Here is a 20528-nt window from a genome sequence, read left to right on the forward strand (position 1 = left end):
GAAGGGTATGACAAAGTAATAAATCAGCTTTAAAACGGTTTTATCTGGGACAAGATAAAAAATTAATTATAATAGTTATTGACAACAACTGCGATTGGACAATAGAACTAAGAGGGCTGAGTTTGCTTTATGCAGGGTTGCATCGTGTAGGCCTTTGCATCTGTAATTACAAAGTTACTCGCACAGTATGTGCGCAGCGGTCTGAGTCACTGCATCTCAGTGCTAGAGGCGTCACTACAGACCCTGGTTCGATTCCAGCCTGTATCATAACCGGCCGTGATTGGGTGTCCCATAGGGCAGGCGCACAGTTGGCAGCGTCATCCGGGTAGGGTTTGGCCGGGGTAGGCCGTTATTGTAAATAAGAATTTGTTCTTAACTGACTTGTCTAGTTAAATAAAGGTTAAAGAAATAAATCAAAATGTCACCACTATTGTGTTGATTGATTAATTCCAGTCAATCATTTTTAATTGATAGGGTCTAGGTAGCCTAGCCACCTGAAGTTTGATACAAACCAAATTTGATCACATTCACATTTTCTCTTAACACAAATGGCTATAAATACATTACATAGCTTAGGCTATAAATGCATTACATAGCTTAGGCAAGAAGTACATGACGTTACCTCTTCTTTTCCCTTGGTCAGAGGGGATCAGCGCACATAGGCGTCTCTAGGCTACCTGCAGCTGTGGTTGTTATCAGTAAGCTACAGTTGATCAGACTGAAGCACAGATGAATTGTGTACAAGTTGACAAATCATGAGGCAAATCAGTCTAAACAATAGTACTTTTCCCTCTTTTCAACGCTTTTGTGCCAATATTTTTTTATTAAACTGAATCAAGAATTCGCCAGCTCGCCACACATTTTCCGGTGGCCCTGCTGTACTGATCTCTGCAACGTGGATAGATGGGAAGTTCCACATATGTTCTACTATTTTCAAAATTCTAGTTAGTATCTCAAAATGTGGACTTAGTATCTTGAAATTCTGACCTAGCATGTCGAAATTTCGAGATAGTATGTCGAAATTTTTACTTAGTATTTTGGCATTTTTAGATAGTATTGGCATTAAAAAATGGTGGTGGGAATTGGCTTCCATAGGTGCAAGTAAACATCAGCAAAAAAAAGTTATTTAATTGTTGCCAGCAGCACAGTTAGTCACTAATCCTCCAGATAACATGTACAGCTTAACCAGCTCTGCTAGGGTGAGTGAAATGGTCAGTGAAGTGTTCTCTAATTTGTTTCTGGAAGTAACTAGCAAGCTAGCCAGCTTTAGCCAGTTACCTTGGGTGCTTGACTGCCGTTGTGAGGAAAGCTCGGATCAACCCTACTCCTTGGCCAGAGCATCCAGTGTCCAGCAAAACTCTCAGAATTTGCAAACAGACAATCTGACAACGCTCTGAGTTTACGAACAACCCAGAGCGCACTCTGACACACTGGAGGCAATTTACAAATGCACCCTTAGTTGTCAATCGAATGTATTTGGCATCGATCAAATGGGCAGGCAGGCAGGCAAGTTCCCATTCAGTTGTCAAAATGTGGTTTGAGACCAATGATGTGTATAAACCCTGGATGACTGACATCTTGGCACTTCTGAAATGTAAAAAATATTTTGGAAGCTATAGAAATGCATTTATTAATGTCGACATCCGTTTTTCACACATTCAGTCTATTACAGACACCGTAATGCATACTTTTAAATTATATTATGTGAGCTAAACATAAAAAATAAATTATATTTAAAAACATTTTCCTGAAAGCATTTTTTTAGAGAGTATGAATGTTAAGGTGTCCCTACTACAATAAAATGAAATTGTGTAATTCCATTAATTCCTGTGGAGGACTGATCCTACTAGGGAGTGCCAATATGGCCGACCGGTGGCTTCAAAGACCCTCAATGGCCAATAAATAGCATCTGCAATCCAGGGTTCATGTAAATTATTGGTTAGTATTCTTTATAATTTTTTACATTTTATTTCACCTTTATTTAACCAGGTAGGCCAGTTGAGAACAAGTTCTCATTTACAACTGTGACCTGGCCAAGATAAAGCAAAGCAGTGCGACACAAACAACACAGAGTTACACATGGAATAAACAAACGTACAGTCAATAACACAATAGAAAAGTCTATATACAGTGTGTGCAAATGAAGTAAGATTAGGGAGGTAATGCAATAAATAGGCCATAGTGGCGAAATAATTACAATTTAGCAATTAAACACTGGATTAATGAGTTAAATATAGACCAGATGACCAGTAGGGGGTGTTGTGTTGAAGCCACTGTGCCGCCTTGGCACTCCCCCACAATTGTAAAAAGTATTTTGGAAGATATAAAAATGCATTTATTAATGTCTACATTTGTTTTTGCCACATGTGTAACGGGGTGAGTGACTGGTTGCCGGGAAGTCAGGCGCAGGAGAGCAGAGATGGGTGATAACAGGAGAACCTTAATATACACCCTGGCCCAAAGGCACAGGCGAGGCAGCACAAAGCACAACCACGGTAACATGAACCGGATTAAACAAAACAAACAAACCTAGGTGTGAAACAAACCTAGCGCAAGCCAGCCTGTAGCGTAACACCCTACACAAAGAACAATTCCACACACAGACATGGGGGAAACAGAGCATAATATACATTTAGTCTGATGAGGGAATGTGAACCAGGTGTGCGGGAAAACAAGACAAAACAAATGGAAAATGAAAGGTGGAACGGCGATGGCTAGAAGACCGGTGACGTCGACCGCCGAACGCCGCCCAAACAAGGAGAGGGACCGACTTCGGCGGAAGTCATGACAACATGTATTCTATTACAGACACCTTAATGCATACTTTTAAATTATTATGTTAGCTAAACATACAAACATATTTTTTTATATATATTTTTTTAATCCTTAAATTAATAATTCATTGAGATGACTAATGTTACTGTCCCCACTACAACAACAAAAATACTTAAATACATGTAATTTTGTCCTTGAAACATTTATACTGAACAAAAATATCAATGCAACATGCAAGAATTTCAAAGATTTTGCTGAGTTACAGTTCATATAAGGAAATCAGTCAATTTAAATAAATTCATTAGGCCCTAATCTATGGATTTCACATGACTGGGCAGGGGTTCAGCCATGGGTGGCTGAAATACATACATTCTCCTCTTTTATTTCAGCTCATGAAACATGGGACCAGCACCTTACATGTTGTGTTTATATTTTTGTTCAGTGTAATTTAAATACTGTTGAATTCCATTCATTCCTATGGATGACTACGCCTACTGGAGAGTGCCAATATGGCCAACAGGTAGTTTCAAAGCCTCTCAATGGCCAATACATAGCATTCACAATCCAGGGTTTCTATACATCATTGGTTGGGACAAGCATGCATTGGCGGGCAATCTGCAGAAGGACGAGTAGGCTACTATTCTCCATCGTTTATCATTGCAATTTTGACTGCCAACTAGCTGAAAAGGTTTGAGAGGGTTAATCTAATATTCCCTTGTTTAATTTAAGATCATCTCACTCTGGCTAGCATTAGTTGTGGATATTGTTGTTGTTGATGTGCATAACTGAGGGAGAGAGCCTATCTTTTCATGGTTGTTTGATCAATAGGACTGTAAAATTCCCAAATGTAAGAGGACTCCCTTGATATTTACTGTACATATTTTCAGAAATCCATTCAGGTGTATTTTGGGGATTTTGACGAATGTGTTCTAATGATCTAAAGCTGCGCTGTTGAAAATGGCTTATTTGCATAAAGGCTTACTGTAGCTCTGATTGGCTATAACGCACAGGTCTGCGTAGACTCCTGTCCTGGACTGTAATATTCATATGTGAATACATACTGAATTATAATTGGATGCATTTTACCGCCGTATCATACTGTGCGGTGATTGGTTAAGACCACCCAGACGGTTAGGTCATGGGCACTTGATCGTGGTTGGAGATAGGCTAACATGTAGTTGTAACTAGTTAATAAAGAGTTATGTTAAGAAACATCCTGTGGTTCTGCGTTTTATTATTTTGTACAAAGCGTACAAAATAAGACACTGGACGACAGATGTTTTTATTAGGTTTTATTTACTGCAGTGTCTATTAATTGTCCAAGTGACACAGCCACTTTCCCACTCTATATTGCTACAGAATTTTCACAAATGCCTTACTCTACCTCATTCCCAAACATTCTATGAATTTATGAAAATGTGAAAATTACAATATCTAGTGCTCACTTGTCAGAAACGTCTTCCTGGGGGTGTATATGAACAGGTTTTAATAAGATTTAATGTTGCTAAAATGCTGTCAGTTCCACTTTAACTTAGTTTGAGAAAAGCTAAGGGATTGGTCAAAAGTTGACAAATCAAATATCTGATTTAACATCTCCATTTAAACCACTGTTAATCCACTCCACAGTTGCCTATCAACTTGAAACTTGGCATCACTATCATGGTAATCCCTAAGATGAACCACACTGAATTTGGTATTGATATCTCAAACAAAAAATAAACTATTAACAACTCATTCTTGCATAGGTCACACTAATGCTCAAAAAAACTGATCTTGATCCTGTGAAACCCATTCATTGCTGCTCAAGGCTGTATTTTTCACTTTATTATGTGTGACTATTATGTTATTATGTGATTATTGTTGTGTGTACTATGTATGTTTTTGGCTGTTATTTCACTTAATTAATGTGCATATTGAGAACTCTGTTTCTGTTTTTTCTTTACTCAGGGTTCAGAACATCTGATAAGCAACGTCCCCTCAGATGAGAATTTAGCTGACCCAGTTCACTACCCGCCCTTTGCAGGTAGGAAAATGGTCTGCTCACAATCCTTGTTTATGGAGGCATCCAGTCTTGCTCGTATTTAGTTCATCCTTACACTTTACATAATCAAAACAGAGAATGTTTTACATTTCATAATTGCCTTTGGTACATACATTTGAAGTCGGAAGTTTTACATACACTTAGGTTGGAGTCATTAAAACTTGTTTTTCAACCACTCCACATATTTCTTGTTAACAAACTATAGTTTTGGCAAGTCGGTTAGGACATCTACTTTGTGCATGACACAAGTCATTTTTCCAACAATTGTTTACAGACAGATTATTTCATTTATAATTCACTGTATCACAATTCCAGTGGGTCAGAAGTTTACATACACTAAGTTGACTGTGCCTTTAAACAGCTTGGAAAATTCCAGAAATTATGTCATTACTTTAGAAGCTTCTGATAGACTAATTGACATTATTTGAGTAAATTGGAGGTGTACCTGTGGATGTATTTCAAGGCCTACCTTCAAACTCAGTGCCTCTTTGCCTGACATCATGGGAAAATCAAAAGAAATCAGCCAAGACCTCAGAAAAAGAATTGTAGACCTCCACAAGTCTGGTTCATCGTTGGGAGCAATTTCCAAACTCCTGAAGGTACCACGTTCATCTGTACAAACAGTAGTACGCAAGTATAAACACCATGGGACCACGCAGCCGTCATACCGCTCAGGAAGGAGACGCATCCTGTCTCCTAGAGATGAACGTACTTTAGTGCGAAAAGTGCAAATCAATCCCAGAATCTCACCAAAGGACCTTGTGAAGATGCTGGAGGAAACAGGTGCAAAAGTATCTATATCCACAGTAAAACGAGTCCTATATCGACATAACCTGAAAGGCCGCTAAGCAAGGAAGAAGCCCCTGCTCCAAAACCGCCATAAAAAAGCCAGACTATGGTTTGCAACTCAAATCAAATCAAATGTATTTTTATATAGCCCTTCGTACATCAGCTGATATCTCAAAGTGCTGTACAGAAACCCAGCCTAAAACCCCAAACAGCAAGCAAAGCATGTGAAAGAAACACGGTGGCTAGGAAAAACTCCCTAGGAAAAACTCCCTAGAAAGGCCAAAAACCTAGGAAGAAACCTAGAGAGGAACCAGGCTATGAGGGGTGGGCAGTCCTCTTCTGGCTGTGCAGGGTGGATATTATAACAGAACATGGTCAAGATGTTAAAATGTTCATAAATGACCAGCATGGTCAAATAATAATAATCATAGTAGTTGTCGAGGGTGCAACAAGCACGTCCGGTGAACAGGTCAGGGTTCCATAGCCGCAGGCAGAACAGTTGAAACTGGAGCAGCAGCACGGCCAGGTGGACTGGGGACTGCAAGGAGTCATCATACCAGGTAGTCCTGAGGCATGGTCCTAGGGCTCAGGTCCTCCGAGAGAAAGACAGAAAGAGAGAAAGAGAGAGAGCATATTTAAATTCACACAGGACACCGGATAAGACAAGAGAAATACTCCAGATGTAACAGACTGACCCTAGCCCCCCGACACATAAACTACTGCAGCATAAATACTGGAGGCTGAGACAGGAGGGATCAGAAGACACTGTGGCCCCATCCGATGATACCCCCGGACAGGGCCAAACAGGCAGGATATAACCCCACCCACTTTGCCAAAGCACAGCCCCCACACCACTAGAGGGATGTCTCCAACCACCAACTTACCGTCCTAAGACAAGGCCGAGTATAGCCCACAACGATCTCCGCCATGGCACAACCCAAGGGGGGGCGCCAACCCAGACAGGAAGACCACGTCAGTGACTCAACCCACTCAAGTGACGCACCCCTCCCATGGACGGCATGGAAGAACACCAGTAAGCCAGTGACTCAGCCCCTGTAAAAGGGTTAGAGGCAGAGAATCCCAGTGGAAAGAGGGGAACCGGCAAGGCAGAGACAACAAGGGCGGTTCGTTGCTCCAGCCTTTCCGTTCACCTTCACACTCCTGGGCCAGACTATACTTAATCATAGGACCTACTGAAGAGATAAGTCTTCAGTAAAGACTTAAAGGTTGAGACTGAGTCTGCGTCTCTCACATTGGTAGGCAGACCATTCCATAAAAATGGAGCTCTATAGGAGAAAGCCCTACCTCCAGCCGTTTGCTTAGAAATTCTAGGGACAATTAGGAGGCCTGCGTCTTGTGACCGTAGCGTACGTGTAGGTATGTACGGCAGGACCAAATCGGAAAGATAGGTAGGAGCAAGCCCATGTAATGCTTTGTAGGTTAGCAGTAAAACCTTGAAATCAGCCCTTGCCTTAACAGGAAGCCAGTGTAGGGAGGCTAGCACTGGAGTAATATGATCAAATTTTTTGGTTCTAGTCAGGATTCTAGCAGACGTATTTAGCACTAACTGAAGTTTATTTAGTGCTTTATCCGGGTAGCCGGAAAGTAGAGCATTGCAGTAGTCCAGCCTAGAAGTAACAAAAGCATGGATTAATTTTTCTGCGTCATTTTTGGACAGAAAGTTTCTGATTTTTGCAATGTTACGTAGATGGAAAAAAGCTGTCCTTGAAACAGTCTTGATATGTTCTTCAAAAGCGAGATCAGGGTCCAGAGTAACGCCGAGGTCCTTCACAGTTTTATTTGAGACGACTGTACAACCATCCAGATTAATTGTCAGATTCAACAGAAGATCTCTTTGTTTCTTGGGACCTAGAACAAGCATCTCTGTTTTGTCCGAGTTTAAAAGTAGAAAGTTTGCAGCCATCCACTTCTTTATGTCTGAAACACAGGCTTCTAGCGAGGGCAATTTTGGGGCTTCACCATGTTTCATTGAAATGTACAGCTGTGTGTCGTCCGCATAGCAGTGAAATTTAACATTATGTTTTCGAATGACATCCCCAAGAGGTAAAATATATAGTGAAAACAATAGTGGTCCTAAAACGGAACCTTGAGGAACACCGAAATTTACAATTGATTTGTCAGAGGACAAACCATTCACAGAGACAAACTGATATCTTTCCGACAGATAAGATCTAAACCAGGCCAGAACTTGTCCATGTAGACCAATTTGGGTTTCCAATCTCTCCAAAAGAATGTGGTGATCGATGGTATCAAAAGCGGCACTAAGATCTAGGAGCACGAGGACAGATGCAGAGCCACGGTCTGACGTCATTAAAAGGTCATTTACCACCTTCACAAGTGCAGTCTCAGTGCTATGATGGGGTCTAAAACCAGACTGAAGCGTTTCGTATACATTGTTTGTCTTCAGGAAGGCAGTGAGTTGCTGTGCAACAGCTTTTTCTAAAATTTTTGAGAGGAATGGAAGATTCGATATAGGCCGAAAGTTTTTTATAATTTCTGGATCAAGATTCGGCTTTTTCAAGAGAGGCTTTATTACTGCCACTTTTAGTGAGCTTGGTACACATCCGGTGGATAGAGAGCCGTTTATTATGTTCAACATAGGAGGGCCAAGCACAGGAAGCAGCTCTTTCAGTAGTTTAGCTTCAGAGCTCGTGTATTTTCTGTATACCAGGGAGCTAGTTTCTTATGACAGATGTTTTTAATTTTTAGGGGTGCAACTGCATCTAAAATGGTGGTCCGATAGTCCAGGATTATGAGGAAAAACATTAAGATCCACAACATTTATTCCATGGGACAAAACTAGGTCCAGAGTATGACTGTGGCAGTGAGTAGGTCCAGAGACATGTTGGACAAAACCCACTGAGTCGATGATGGCTCCGAAAGCCTTTTGGAGTGGGTCTGTGGACTTTTCCATGTGAATGTTAAAGTCACCAAAAATTAGAATATTATCTGCTATGACTACAAGATCGGATAGGAATTCAGGGAACTCAGTGAGGAACACTGCATATGGCCCAGGGGGCCTGAAACAGTAGCTATAAAAAGTGAGTGAGTAGGCTGCATAGATTTCATGACTAGAAGCTCAAAAGACGAAAACGTCATTGTTTTTTTTTTTGTAAATTGAAATTTGCTATCGTAAATGTTAGCAACACCTCCGCCTTTGCCGGATGCACGGGGGGTATGGTCACTAGTGTAACCAGGGGGTGAGGCCTCATTTAACACAGTAAATTCATCAGGCTTAAGCCATGTTTCTGTCAGGCCAATCACATCAAGATTATTATCAGTGATTAGTTCATTGACTATAACTGCCTTGGAAGTGAGGGATCTAACATTAAGTAACCCAATTTTGAGATGTGAGGTATCACAATCTCTTTCAATAATGGCAGGAATGGAGGAGGTCTTTATACTAGTGAGATTGCTAAAGCGAACACCGCCATTTTTAATTTTGCCCAACCTAGATCGAGGCACAGACACGGTCTCAATGGGGAAAGCTGAGCTGACTACGCTGACTGTGCTAGTGGCAGACTCCACTAAGCTGGCAGGCTGGCTAACAGCCTGCTGCCTGGCCTGCACCCTATTTCATTGTGGAGCTAGAGGAGTTAGAGCCCTGTCTATGTTCGTAGATAAGATGAGAGCACCCCTCCAGCTAGGATGGAGTCCGTCACTCCTCAACAGGCCAGGCTTGGTCCTGTTTGTGGGTGAGTCCCAGAAAGAGGGCCAATTATCTACAAATTCTATCTTTTGGGAGGGGCAGAAAACAGTTTTCAACCAGCGATTGAGTTGTGAGACTCTGCTGTAGAGCTCATCACTCCCCCTAACTGGGAGGGGGCCAGAGACAATTAATCGATGCCGACACATCTTTCTAGCTGATTTACACGCTGAAGCTATGTTGCGCTTGGTGACCTCTGACTGTTTCATCCTAACATCGTTGGTGCCGACGTGGATAACAATATCTCTATACTCTCTACACTCGCCAGTTTTAACTGTACATGGGGACAAAGATCGTACTTTTTGGAGAAATGTCCTCTGGTCTGTTGAAACGAAAATAGATCTGTTTGGCCATAATGACCATCATTATGTTTGGAGGAAAAAGGGGGATGCTTGCAAGCCGAAGAACACCACCCCAACCGTGAAGCACGGAGGTGGCAGCATCATGTTGTGGTGGTGCTTTGCTGCAGGAGGGACTGGTGCACTTCACAAAATAGATGGCATCATGAGGGAGGGAAATGATGTGGATATATTGAAGCAACATCTCAATACATCAGTCAGGAAGTTAAATCTTGGTGGAAAATGGGTCTTCCAAATGGACAATGACCCCAAGCATACTTCCAAAGTTGTGGCAAAATGGCTTGACAACAAAGTCAAGGTATTGGAGTGGCCACCACAAAGCCCTGACCTCAATCCCATAGAAAATTTGTGGGCAGATCTGAAAAAGCGTGTGCGTGCAAGGAGGCCTACAAACCTGACTCAGTTACACCAGCTCTGTCAGGAGGAATGGGACAAAATTCACCCAACATATTGTGGAAAGCTTGTGGAAAGCTACCCAAAACGTTTGACCAAAGTTAAACAATTTAAAGGCAATGCTACCAAATACTAATTGAGTGTATGTAAACGTCTGACCCACTGGAAATGTGATGAAAGAAATAAAAGCTGAAATAAATCATTCTCTCTACTATTATTCTGACATTTCACATTCTTAAAATAATGTGGTGATCCTAACTGACCTAAGACAGGGAATTTGTACTAGGACTAAATGTCAGGAATTGTAAAAAATTGAGTTTAAATGTATTTGGCTAAGGTGTATGTAAACTACCGACTTCAACTGTAGGAGCTATTAAGCAAAAATGACAACATGGACATCTATCAAAATGTAACAAGTACAATTCCTCTCCTCTCTCTCTCTCTACTTCTCCCCTCTCCTACTAGCTTCTGGAGCCTCCACTTACACACTAGACAGTGGCATTGGAACTTTCCCTCTGCCTGACTACAGTAGTGGGGCAGCAGGAAGAAGCCTATCTAAGATGAGGGGGGCTGGAGCTGAGCATGGCTCCTCTGGTTCTCCAGGGAGGGTAGGAAGGAGGGCTAGGACCCTGGACAGAGAACCCTCATCCCTGGAGCAGTGCTATCAACCTCACAGAGAGATGACCACCCCGGTACTGTACGGGTCTGTACTGGAGGGGAAAGGCATGAACAGACAGACAGCTGGAGTCATTCATGAAGGTACAGTACTGAGAAATATACATCACAATTCATAATATCAAATACTTTATATCACAGTATGTAATATGAAATATATCACAATACACTATATAAAATATTCAATACTCAAAAACAAGGGTATAGCAATCTGATGATTTGGTATAGGAAAAATGTTAATGAGTTTTATACAATAACAATGTACTTTATGTATGGCCTGTTTCATTTAAGAATAACATTTATTTTGTAACCTTTGCAGACAAAGAAGCCTATGGAGCTCACATGCTGTCCCCCCACTCAAAGACCTGGACGTTCCCCAACCTGAAGACCGCTGCAGGGCCCACTGAGGTGTACCTGGCCATGGAGGAAGAGGTGGAGACTGCCCCCTATGGATCCCCATTCAGAGGGGTGGGTTGAAAACATGACAATAATGTCAGACTAACTATTTTCCATTTGAAATATGTAAATTCTTTACAATGTGTTCATGAATCATTTATAATAGGATTATTAAAAATTCATTGTGGATTTGTGACATTTGTGAACTTTGTACAAATGACTGTCTCTCTCTTCCCTCCCTCCTTCTCTCCCCTCTCCTCTCTCTCAACACTCCTCTTCTGCCTCCTCCTTATAGAAGGCCTCTGGTCCCTCTGTCTCTCGTAACATGGACCCCAGCAGTCTGCCGGTGCCGGCACAGACAGGGTTGAGCCGACGTGGGAAGATCCGCAGTACGCCCAGTGCCCCAGAGATGGGCCTTGGCCGGGAGGCGGGCCTAGAGCTGGTGAGGGAGAGGCCTGAGGAGGCCCTCTCCCCCAGCCGACCCCAGGTCCTAGAGACCCCTGAGTCACTCAGTGACTCTCTCTACGACAGCCTCTCTTCCTGTGGTAGCCAGGGATGACAGGGGGAGGAAGAGCGACAGGTGCTTTGCAGATCTTACTGTGGTGCTGACTGACGCACCTTAATAGAACATGGGATATGGACTGTGCTAAGATATACCCTTTTCACAATATCGTGTCAAACCGAATCATATTGGACTGGCTCGAATATTTTCTTTTCACATTGTCCTTTCCAGAATGGTTTCAGCTTCTATGGTGGATGCGTAACCAGGCCAGCCGGATACAACTTGGTTCGACCCAGCTTGGTTTGGCTCAGTATTGTGAAAAGGGTACAAGTGGCACTGACCACCTTTAGAAGAATATGGATAAGGACTGTGATAAGATGGTCCCCTTAGGACTTACATGTATGCTTTCTCACCAGCTATGTTGCAAGTTTAACTGGAAAGAAAAACCTCTCCTCAGGATAACTACAACCCAAAGGATATAGACTATTCAGAATAACACTGTTTTATGACGGGAGGTAATTGGAAAGAACACACTCCGCTAACCAAAATAGTTATTTAAATCATTTTAGGATTATGAAATATCCAGACAAGATCAAACATTCTCAGTCTTTGTTGAAATTGAATATGCCTTGTTCAATATTACTCTGACCCTCACCAAAAGATCTTACTATATTTATTACAAACTACAGAGCGCTGAACACCCTGACCATGCAAGTACTTACTACTAATATGTCCTTCTCTTTTCTTTATCAGTTCAGACAATGTACTGATCCCGTTATCTTGAGCTCTTAAAAAAATGAATGTTAATGTTTGTGATTTTTCGCTATTGAATAAATACATGACAATTTTCAAGTATACAATTATTTGTTGATGGTGTTGTTCAGATTATGTCTCTGTAACTGCCAAGAAAGCTTGTCAGAATATGTTTTTAGTTTAGCTCACCATTCTTTGAAGGTAATAGATGCCAGCAATAATATTGTGAAAAAGAGATGTGGCTACATTGTCTAATTAATATGTATTTGTATTATTTATGTTAAATCAACTCCACATAATTTGGGTAATTGTCCATTTTTGTAATATTGTGTAAATGCAGTCACCTGGCTAAAATAGATTCTTGTTTAACGCTGGATGTCAATCTTGAACAGCCAAGATGTCAACATACTTTTAAAAATGTTTTTATGATTATTTCTTGTGTTCTCACTGAAGCACAAATAAATACAAGAAAATTACACCATATACCTTGCAATTGAAATGTGTATCAGCATGTTTGCATGCATGTACTGCAATGAAAAAAAGGCATTTAGTTAAACATTTTTAAATGTATTTAAATAAATGTATCAAATTAGATTATCATTATTACACTTGTAAAAGGTGTTTTTCACAGTATACAGATGATCAAAACATGAAAGAAAATACAAATTGGAAAAAATCTTGTGAGAGAATGCATCGGCAGTTGGTCCATCTATTCTACAGCCTTGACCAGTCCTTTTTGTGCCGCAAAAGCTCACCAGTCTGACCATAAAGTGCACTAAATCTTCATGAAAGGTCATCTGAATTACCAAAACGGTACCAAGAGATTGTTTCTAAGGTTATTCTTCAAAATAACACATAAGTGGAGCAGTAGACAATAAAAAAAGCTCAAGGAGAGTGTTGCTCAAGACTATCACAGGTCATGATGTCAGTCACATACTTTCTAGAAATGAAACAAAACAAAAAAGATTGCGGGAATAGCACTGACAACGAACCAAAATATTATGACTTAAAATAAAACAATGATTCATCTCCAAAAGCTCAAAACAGCCTGCCAAAAGAATCTTGTATTAGTTTTTTTAATGGCTAAAAAAAATAAAAAGTTCAGACAGTTCTGCGAATGTAGGCCTTCATAGAACAACCACTCCCCCTACAGGACAAGCATCATCACTGCAGCAGTAGCTTAAAATACAGCCTTTTATCGTCACCTCCTTTTGCAAGCTCAAAACAAAGCAACAAAAACAATATACCATACGCTAACAAAGAACGAAAAATAGTAAAAGCACCAACAGCATTGCAGACAGAGGCTTTGTTGCTGGTTCTGTTCCTTATCACAGATCATTTTTTATTTGAAACTTCAATTGGATTTCTTCCATCTACTTCTTTTCTTTCTTCTTGTCCTGAAAATATAAAAGATTACAATTTGCATACTGTGAAATGTGCTTATATGAGAAAAAAAGAAATGATATGATAGATTCATATTTTGTGTGTAAAAAATAAATACAAAAATTACCTTCTCATTCATGGCAAGAAGAATCATGAGTTTTCTGAAAATGGTCACAAAGTCGAGGAACAGGTCCACGCAATGCCTTTCAAAAGACAGAAAAACAATTACTTCGTTGCATTTACTTTATATATATTTTTTCCATTCTAATACATCAGCAAGTAAAAAGCTTTACGACTGCTTATTTAGTGAAATGTTGAAAAGACACACCAGACGTAGTCCTTGTCTCCGTTCTCGGCTTTCTCAATGATGAGCTGAGTGTCGAACAGAACAAAGCCACACATAATGACCAGCCCCGTGTACATGTGAGCCTGTTAGTGAAGAGAAGAGCCATGTTACACCTGGGTCACCTTGCTGAGAACTCACAATTATACTACACACTTCCAATGTATGAGTGGAATCACTTCACATCCAAGTCCGGAGAGAGATAGATCTATAAATATTTAGGAAACCTTGAAGAGCATTGCTGATCCAAAGAACATGTTCAACACAGACACAAGGAACAAGATGGACAATCCAGACATCAGAGTCCCTGAGAAGACAACAAAAAACACATCACATCAAAGTAGTAAATCACATGGTAAAAAAATATGTATATAGTGTATATAGAGTGCATTCTTACAGCGTTATTCTAAAATTGATGAAATTGTTTTTCCCCCTCATCAATTTACACAAAATACCCCATACTGACAAAGCAAAAACAGGTTTAAACATTTTAGCAAATTTATATAAAAAAACTGACTGATTTATATTAAAACCTGACTAGTCTCCCAGTCCGTGCCGCTGAAAAACATCCCCACAACATGATGCCGCCACCACCATACTTATACCATAGGGATGGTGCCAGGTTTCCGTCAGACGTGACACTTGGCATTCGGGCCAAAGAGTTCAATCTTGGTTTCATCAGACCAGAGAATCTTGTTTATCATGGTCTGAGAGTCCTTTAGGTGCCTTTTGGCAAACTCCAAGCAGGCTGTCATGTGCCTTTCACTGAGGAGTGGCTTCTGTCTGGCAACTCTACCATAAAGGCCTGATTGCTGGAGTGCTGCAGAGATGGTTGTCCTTCTGGAAGGTTCTCCCATCTCCACAGAGGAACTCTGAAGCTCTGTCAGAGTGATCATCAGGTTCTTGGTCACCTCCCTGACCAAGGCCCTTCTCCCCCAATTGCTCAGTTTGGCTGGGCGGCCAGCTCTAGGAAGAGTCTTGGTGGTTCCAAACTTCTTCCATTTAAGAATGATGGAGGCCACTGTGTTCTTGGGGACCTTCAATGCTGCAGACATTTTTTGGTACCCTTCACCAGATCTGTGCCTTGACATTATCCTGTCTCGGAGCTCTACGGACAATTCCTTCGACCTCATGGCTTGGTTTTTTTGCTCTGACATGCACTGTCAAGTGGACCTTATATAGACAGGTGTGTGTGCCTTTCCAAATTATGTCCAATCATTTTAATTTACCACAGGTGGACTCCAATCAAGTTGTAGAAACATCAAGGATGATCAATGGAAACAGGATGAATCAGAGCTCAATTTCAAGTCTCATAGCAAAGGGTCTGAATAGTTATGTAAATAAGGCATTTCTTTTTTTTTCTTCAAAATTTCTAAAAACCTGTTTTCTTTTGTCATTATGGGGTATTGTGTGTAGATTAATGAGGGGAAAAAGCAATCAATTTTAGAATAAGACTAACGTAACAAAATGTGGAAAAAGGTGTCCGAATACTTTCCGAATTAACTGTATATATCTCGACTAAATTAACATTAATTCTGTGAAATAGGTGAATGACTTATGATCCTGAAGAGCAAAAGGGTTTAAGTTAAGTGAGTTAACTAGGCTATTGAATAGTGTAGAACATCTTTGTACCTCCCAGGTAGAGGTAGCTCCTACGCTTGGCGTACAGAGCACTGAGAGTGAAGCAGATGAAGATCATGGAGGTTCCGAGGAAGGCTGTCACAATGACGCTAGAGAGACCAGATAGGCAAAGACACGTTCTCTTGACTCTTCAATTGAAAAACAAACAGACTTAAGAAATTATTTCCAACAATATTCAATAGCACCTTGGGTTAATGGTAATGACAAAGTCCATTGCCGGTCCAAGACCAACACCTGGTGAGAAAGAAAAAGCCCATTTGACTGACTAGGCATATTGGCCATAGTGTTCTTCATCAATATTGAGTTTTTGTTCTAATGATACTAAGATATTACAGTCAAGAATAGTCAAAGATTGCTGTCTAGAGCCCTGAGTTTACCTGTGAAGAAAGCAAACCCTGCAAGGATAGCCAGTCTATTCTTCTCTGTCTCTGAGTTGTGTGGCGTCATGGACAACCAAACCATCATGCCCAGGGAACCCAGAAGTGACAGCAAACCACCCTAAAGGAATATGATAAAGCCAGTAGTATTTTGATTAGATATCGCTTCACCATTGACTAACATCTATCTGTTAGTTACTATCTGTTAGCCAATGTTTGTCTATTATTATGGGGTGGTGTGCTTACTGTTTACCTGAAAGAGCCGTGTGACAACATGGACATAAGAGCCTGCTGCAGCCACGAACATGCACACTGCCAAGCTGGAGTAGACATGCTTCAGGTGTAACTGGGTAGAGTGGGAACTGGGGAAAACAACATTGAGTTAACCATGTCAGTAACTTAGAAACAGAGCATTATTATTTGTATTGGAAACTTGATTTAGATCTGCTTACATTTGGGAGAACTTGAAGAGAGCATGAAATTTGATGCTGTGGTCAAATATGTTCATATTGAGGCAGGATTCTGAGATCTTGACAGATCTAAAAACAAGTCAAAGTTATTGTGTTGATAGCGGAAATGAGAAAGATTGATGTTGCTAACGTTACCAACGATTCTTGACTGTAGCCATCTGTGCTGTAGCCGGGCAATTCCATTGTAACGGAATTACACTGAAACTCCGATTTTTTTCACTTTCAAATGTATGCCAAACAAAAACAATTGATTTCAAAAAGTTTACCAAACCATATGCACAATGACTACATTGAACAATTTACACAGTAAACAGAACAGCCAACTCTCCCACATCACGCTCACATGCCACACCTCATATCTCACGCATTGAAAAGTACTGCATTTATTTTCTTAATTAGTCCATTGAATACGTTTCAACTGTGCTCCAAATCATTTCGAAATTGTAGCATCTGCACCTGCAATTTAACATTGTGAGCGGAACCTCTATCATTGTCCTGTTTTACCACAGCACTGTTCACCGTTTCACAATGAAGCATATGATTGGTCTAGTTATGTAGAGGGATCAAGGGGATTTGGTGCGCGTTTTAAAGAAACGTCCCTCAACATTAGTAGTGGCGCTGAATGGAAATAACGGTATCGGGTGACTTTATAAAACTGTAAATAGAGCAGCACAGTAGCACTGTTTTATGTTGTCAACACAATTAGGTTGCTGTTACTCCTGTCCATATTGCTGAATGCAGCCTTTTGACAGCATGTACTAAAATCGATTTAATCCACACTTGCATTAATCTGGTCTTTTGGTTATTGATTTTTAGGCTGTGACAACAAAAAGGCAGCAAGCAGACAGAAGTACAATATGTTTTAGCAGGGAAGTTTGGTAGGGTGACCTGAACTATGAAAATAATTTAGTCAAACAGATTGTGAACCCAAAAGTGTAAATTTGATTCGGGGGGGGGGGTAATAATTAGAAAAATAATTTGGTTAGGTGTTAAGGGCAGATTAATGTAATCTTGATTTCAGGAGTTTTTATTATCTATTTACTTTATTTAGTCTGATCAGCGGAACAATTCTCCTGCTTAACAATGAGCAACAATATAGGTTAATTTGTGTGCTTGTCAGCAAAACACTACTGTTATTCCCCACACATATTTTATTATTCCACTTCTTCATTATTTTGCCAGTGTAATCACATATTTGAAATCTGATATGCCTACTTGGGTCTTTGAAAATTAATTATATCAGGCTATGTATTTTTGCAGCCCTTTATGGAAATGTTTTAATAAGTCATACAAATACTGAATGCTCCAGGCCTAAAATAACATTTTTGGGCATTTTAGTATTTGTGCACATACTAGGCAGAGATGGTAGGGGGATTCACAACTCAAAAACACATCATATTTTGTCTATGAAGAGTAAGATGATGGCAAGGATCTTCAACTAGTTTGCATAAACTACCTGAATATTCATTAGATTATGCTTGAAGGTTGGGTGATTGAGAAATTAATTGTTAGAACAAGAACATTTTCAAACACTCAGCACTTGGGAAACATTGATCAAGGGTGGCCAACCCTCCTGAGGTGCATGCTGGGTTTACCCAAATTACAAAATGTTTGTGTCCTTACCTTGAAAGTAATATATGGAGAAGGAAACTGCAATATATGATTTGGTTACCCACTGCCATCAAGCATTAATATGAGTATTTCCCAAGCAGAGCCTTTGGGTAGTGTTAACACTCCCCAGCATGTGCCCCATACAACTTTCCACAACAGGAATCAATCCATGCTTCCAAGTTTCCCATTGTTTCTCCCATTTGCCAGTCTCTCCATCAAATGTTATTACTGTCTGAATAGTGTCAAACCACTTCAAAAATGTTTGTTTTTTTATTATACTTTCAATTTTATCCCCCAGAAATCTCAAAGTAACAAAGTTGTCAAATGTTCAAAGCATCCTGGACACACCCGACCTGTGGTTTTTATTAGCCATCTTGATCATAGGCCTAAGTCATGTCAAAATAAATATAATTGCAGGAAATTAGCTTTAAAACAATAATATTTTCCTGGGGGAAAACCCCCAGACTCCCAATCTAGGGGTTGTGCCAGGCGCAATTAAATTCATATAGCAAATCTCAACACAAGCTTTCTTCAAAAGTTAGCAGCTCTGAATAAATAATAATAATAAAAACATTTACAGGAAAAAACTGTGCAGATGCTAAGTTTACCGTAATTATGTTGCGTAAGTTTAATTATGTAACCAAACTTTGTATCTGCACAGTTCTTCCTGTAAATGTGTTTTTGTAAAATTTTCGGAGGAAATTGTTAAAAGTAGTCTTTGTGCATAGAGTTGTATGGTTTGCTAAAAACTTTGAAATCAATGGTTTTTGTTTGTAATTTTTTAAAGTGAAAAATCAGAGTCCGTTAACGTTACCATGGAATTGTCCAGCTACGTCGTTAATTTAATGTTAACTAGCTAGCTAGAACTTAAACTCAAATACTAACTAATACATAATGAAAACGTTATAACGAAGACAATACATACCTAGCTTTATTTCTTGTATTTTAATTATCTCTACTTTTAATTTTCTTCCTTGTTCACTAATTGTAGCTACGTGTCAATCAATTTGAACGTCTCAACGTAGCGACATCATCACGTAGTAACAATTCTTCTTCTTCTCTGATATAATAGCGTTCGCACTCATTTATAGTGCACGCCGCCACCAACTGTACGGGTAATGAACTGAATAAAAAAACAATAATAATAATCATCATCATCATCATCATACAAAAGACGAAAACGTCGCTAGTCCGTCGTTGTTATTTGTCCCCTGATTGCCAAGGTACACAGCTCATGGTTTCTACTACTAACGCTACACTCATTAAAAAAAACACTACCCCATTCCACTACTTTGACCATGCCACAGGCCTGGGAGGACAGGACACCACAACTCAACACACCCTGTAACACTTCTCAAGTCAAATATCGTATACCCAAATACTTCTTTGCACCACAACATCTATTTTCTCTGATTTACATTCAATTTATGCTGTACATAGCTTAGCAATGAACGCTAAGAAGCCAACCTTACTGAAGCATATATCACTCGTTGACCTATCCCTCTGTGCTGGGACAGATCCACTAATCACAGGCATCCTCTCAGGACCCCTCACCCTTGAACCATCCTCCTCTACTTTCTTCACTGCCTCAGTATACGACACCTGCACTACTCTGACTCTGGCCACCCCTACCTGTCTCTCTCGCACCGGACAGACACTTCCTCACCCCTACAGTTGACACACACAACTTTATCCACCGAAACTACACAATCCTCTGTCCCATGCACTTCTGCACACTTCCCACATCTTGAAAATGTCCTCCTACATACTGCTGTGACGACCATAAACAGTGCACCTGAAACAGCGCAGTGGATTTAACACAAAAGCCCTAACAAGATAACTGATATCCAAAGATGACTTTGACGAGTAAAGACTCAAAACTCAAAAGGACTGACAGTGACTCCTGTTTCACCACCGGAACTGCGTCGCACCAAATACGGCGGGAGTCACAAACACCAGGAATCTTCGACTTCAATTGCTCCACCTCCACACTTAACGCTACCCCAGAAAACACTCATTTCAATGGTGCCATGTTCCTAAGAGCAAAGCGAGATAACAGATCTTGACCCAAGTTGCGTGACACGCAGAGCCCACTCCCTCTGGTCAGAAGAAACACAAACAAATATCACAAGTCCTCTCTCTCTCTCGGCGTCCCGAGCTATAGCAATAGCAAGCGTACATGCTTGTTTTCTCTCGCTGTCACCCAAAGACTTAGCTTATTTCTGTATATTATATGCCTCAAATCCAATGGGATGGACATATGTTTTAAATTTGTAATACAAAACATTTCACA

The 20528-nt window shown here is 40.4% G+C and overlaps 2 protein-coding genes across 3 annotated transcripts in view; one reads left to right on the forward strand and one right to left on the reverse strand.

Annotated features, from left to right (window-relative positions):
- Nucleotides 1-12891, forward strand: part of LOC106567084 (nck-associated protein 5-like) — a 51190-nt gene extending 38299 nt beyond the window's left edge. For both annotated transcript variants that reach the window (XM_014135964.3, XM_014135963.3), the window contains exons 10-13: nucleotides 4723-4798; nucleotides 10550-10843; nucleotides 11079-11227; nucleotides 11451-12891. In XM_014135964.3, coding sequence (XP_013991439.1) covers nucleotides 4723-4798; nucleotides 10550-10843; nucleotides 11079-11227; nucleotides 11451-11714 — 783 coding nt within the window. In that variant the 3' untranslated portion in view covers nucleotides 11715-12891. The remainder of the gene's footprint in view (nucleotides 1-4722; nucleotides 4799-10549; nucleotides 10844-11078; nucleotides 11228-11450) is intronic.
- Nucleotides 12892-12956: 65 nt separating this feature from the next.
- On the reverse strand, nucleotides 12957-19303 carry LOC106567086 (putative Bax inhibitor 1). Its single transcript, XM_014135967.3, has 10 exons — nucleotides 19161-19303; nucleotides 16607-16693; nucleotides 16408-16516; nucleotides 16155-16275; nucleotides 15963-16011; nucleotides 15769-15866; nucleotides 14364-14443; nucleotides 14122-14222; nucleotides 13921-13996; nucleotides 12957-13807 (listed from the first exon to the last, which is right to left on the reverse strand). The coding sequence occupies exons 2-10, from the start codon at nucleotides 16660-16662 to the stop codon at nucleotides 13784-13786; spliced, it is 714 nt and encodes a 237-aa protein (XP_013991442.1). The 5' UTR covers nucleotides 16663-16693; nucleotides 19161-19303; the 3' UTR covers nucleotides 12957-13783.
- Between the last annotated feature and the right edge of the window lie 1225 nt (nucleotides 19304-20528).

The sequence above is a fragment of the Salmo salar genome, chromosome 13, assembly GCF_965601325.2.
Source record: "Salmo salar chromosome 13, fSalSal1, whole genome shotgun sequence".
Classification (NCBI taxonomy): Eukaryota; Metazoa; Chordata; class Actinopteri; order Salmoniformes; family Salmonidae; genus Salmo; species Salmo salar.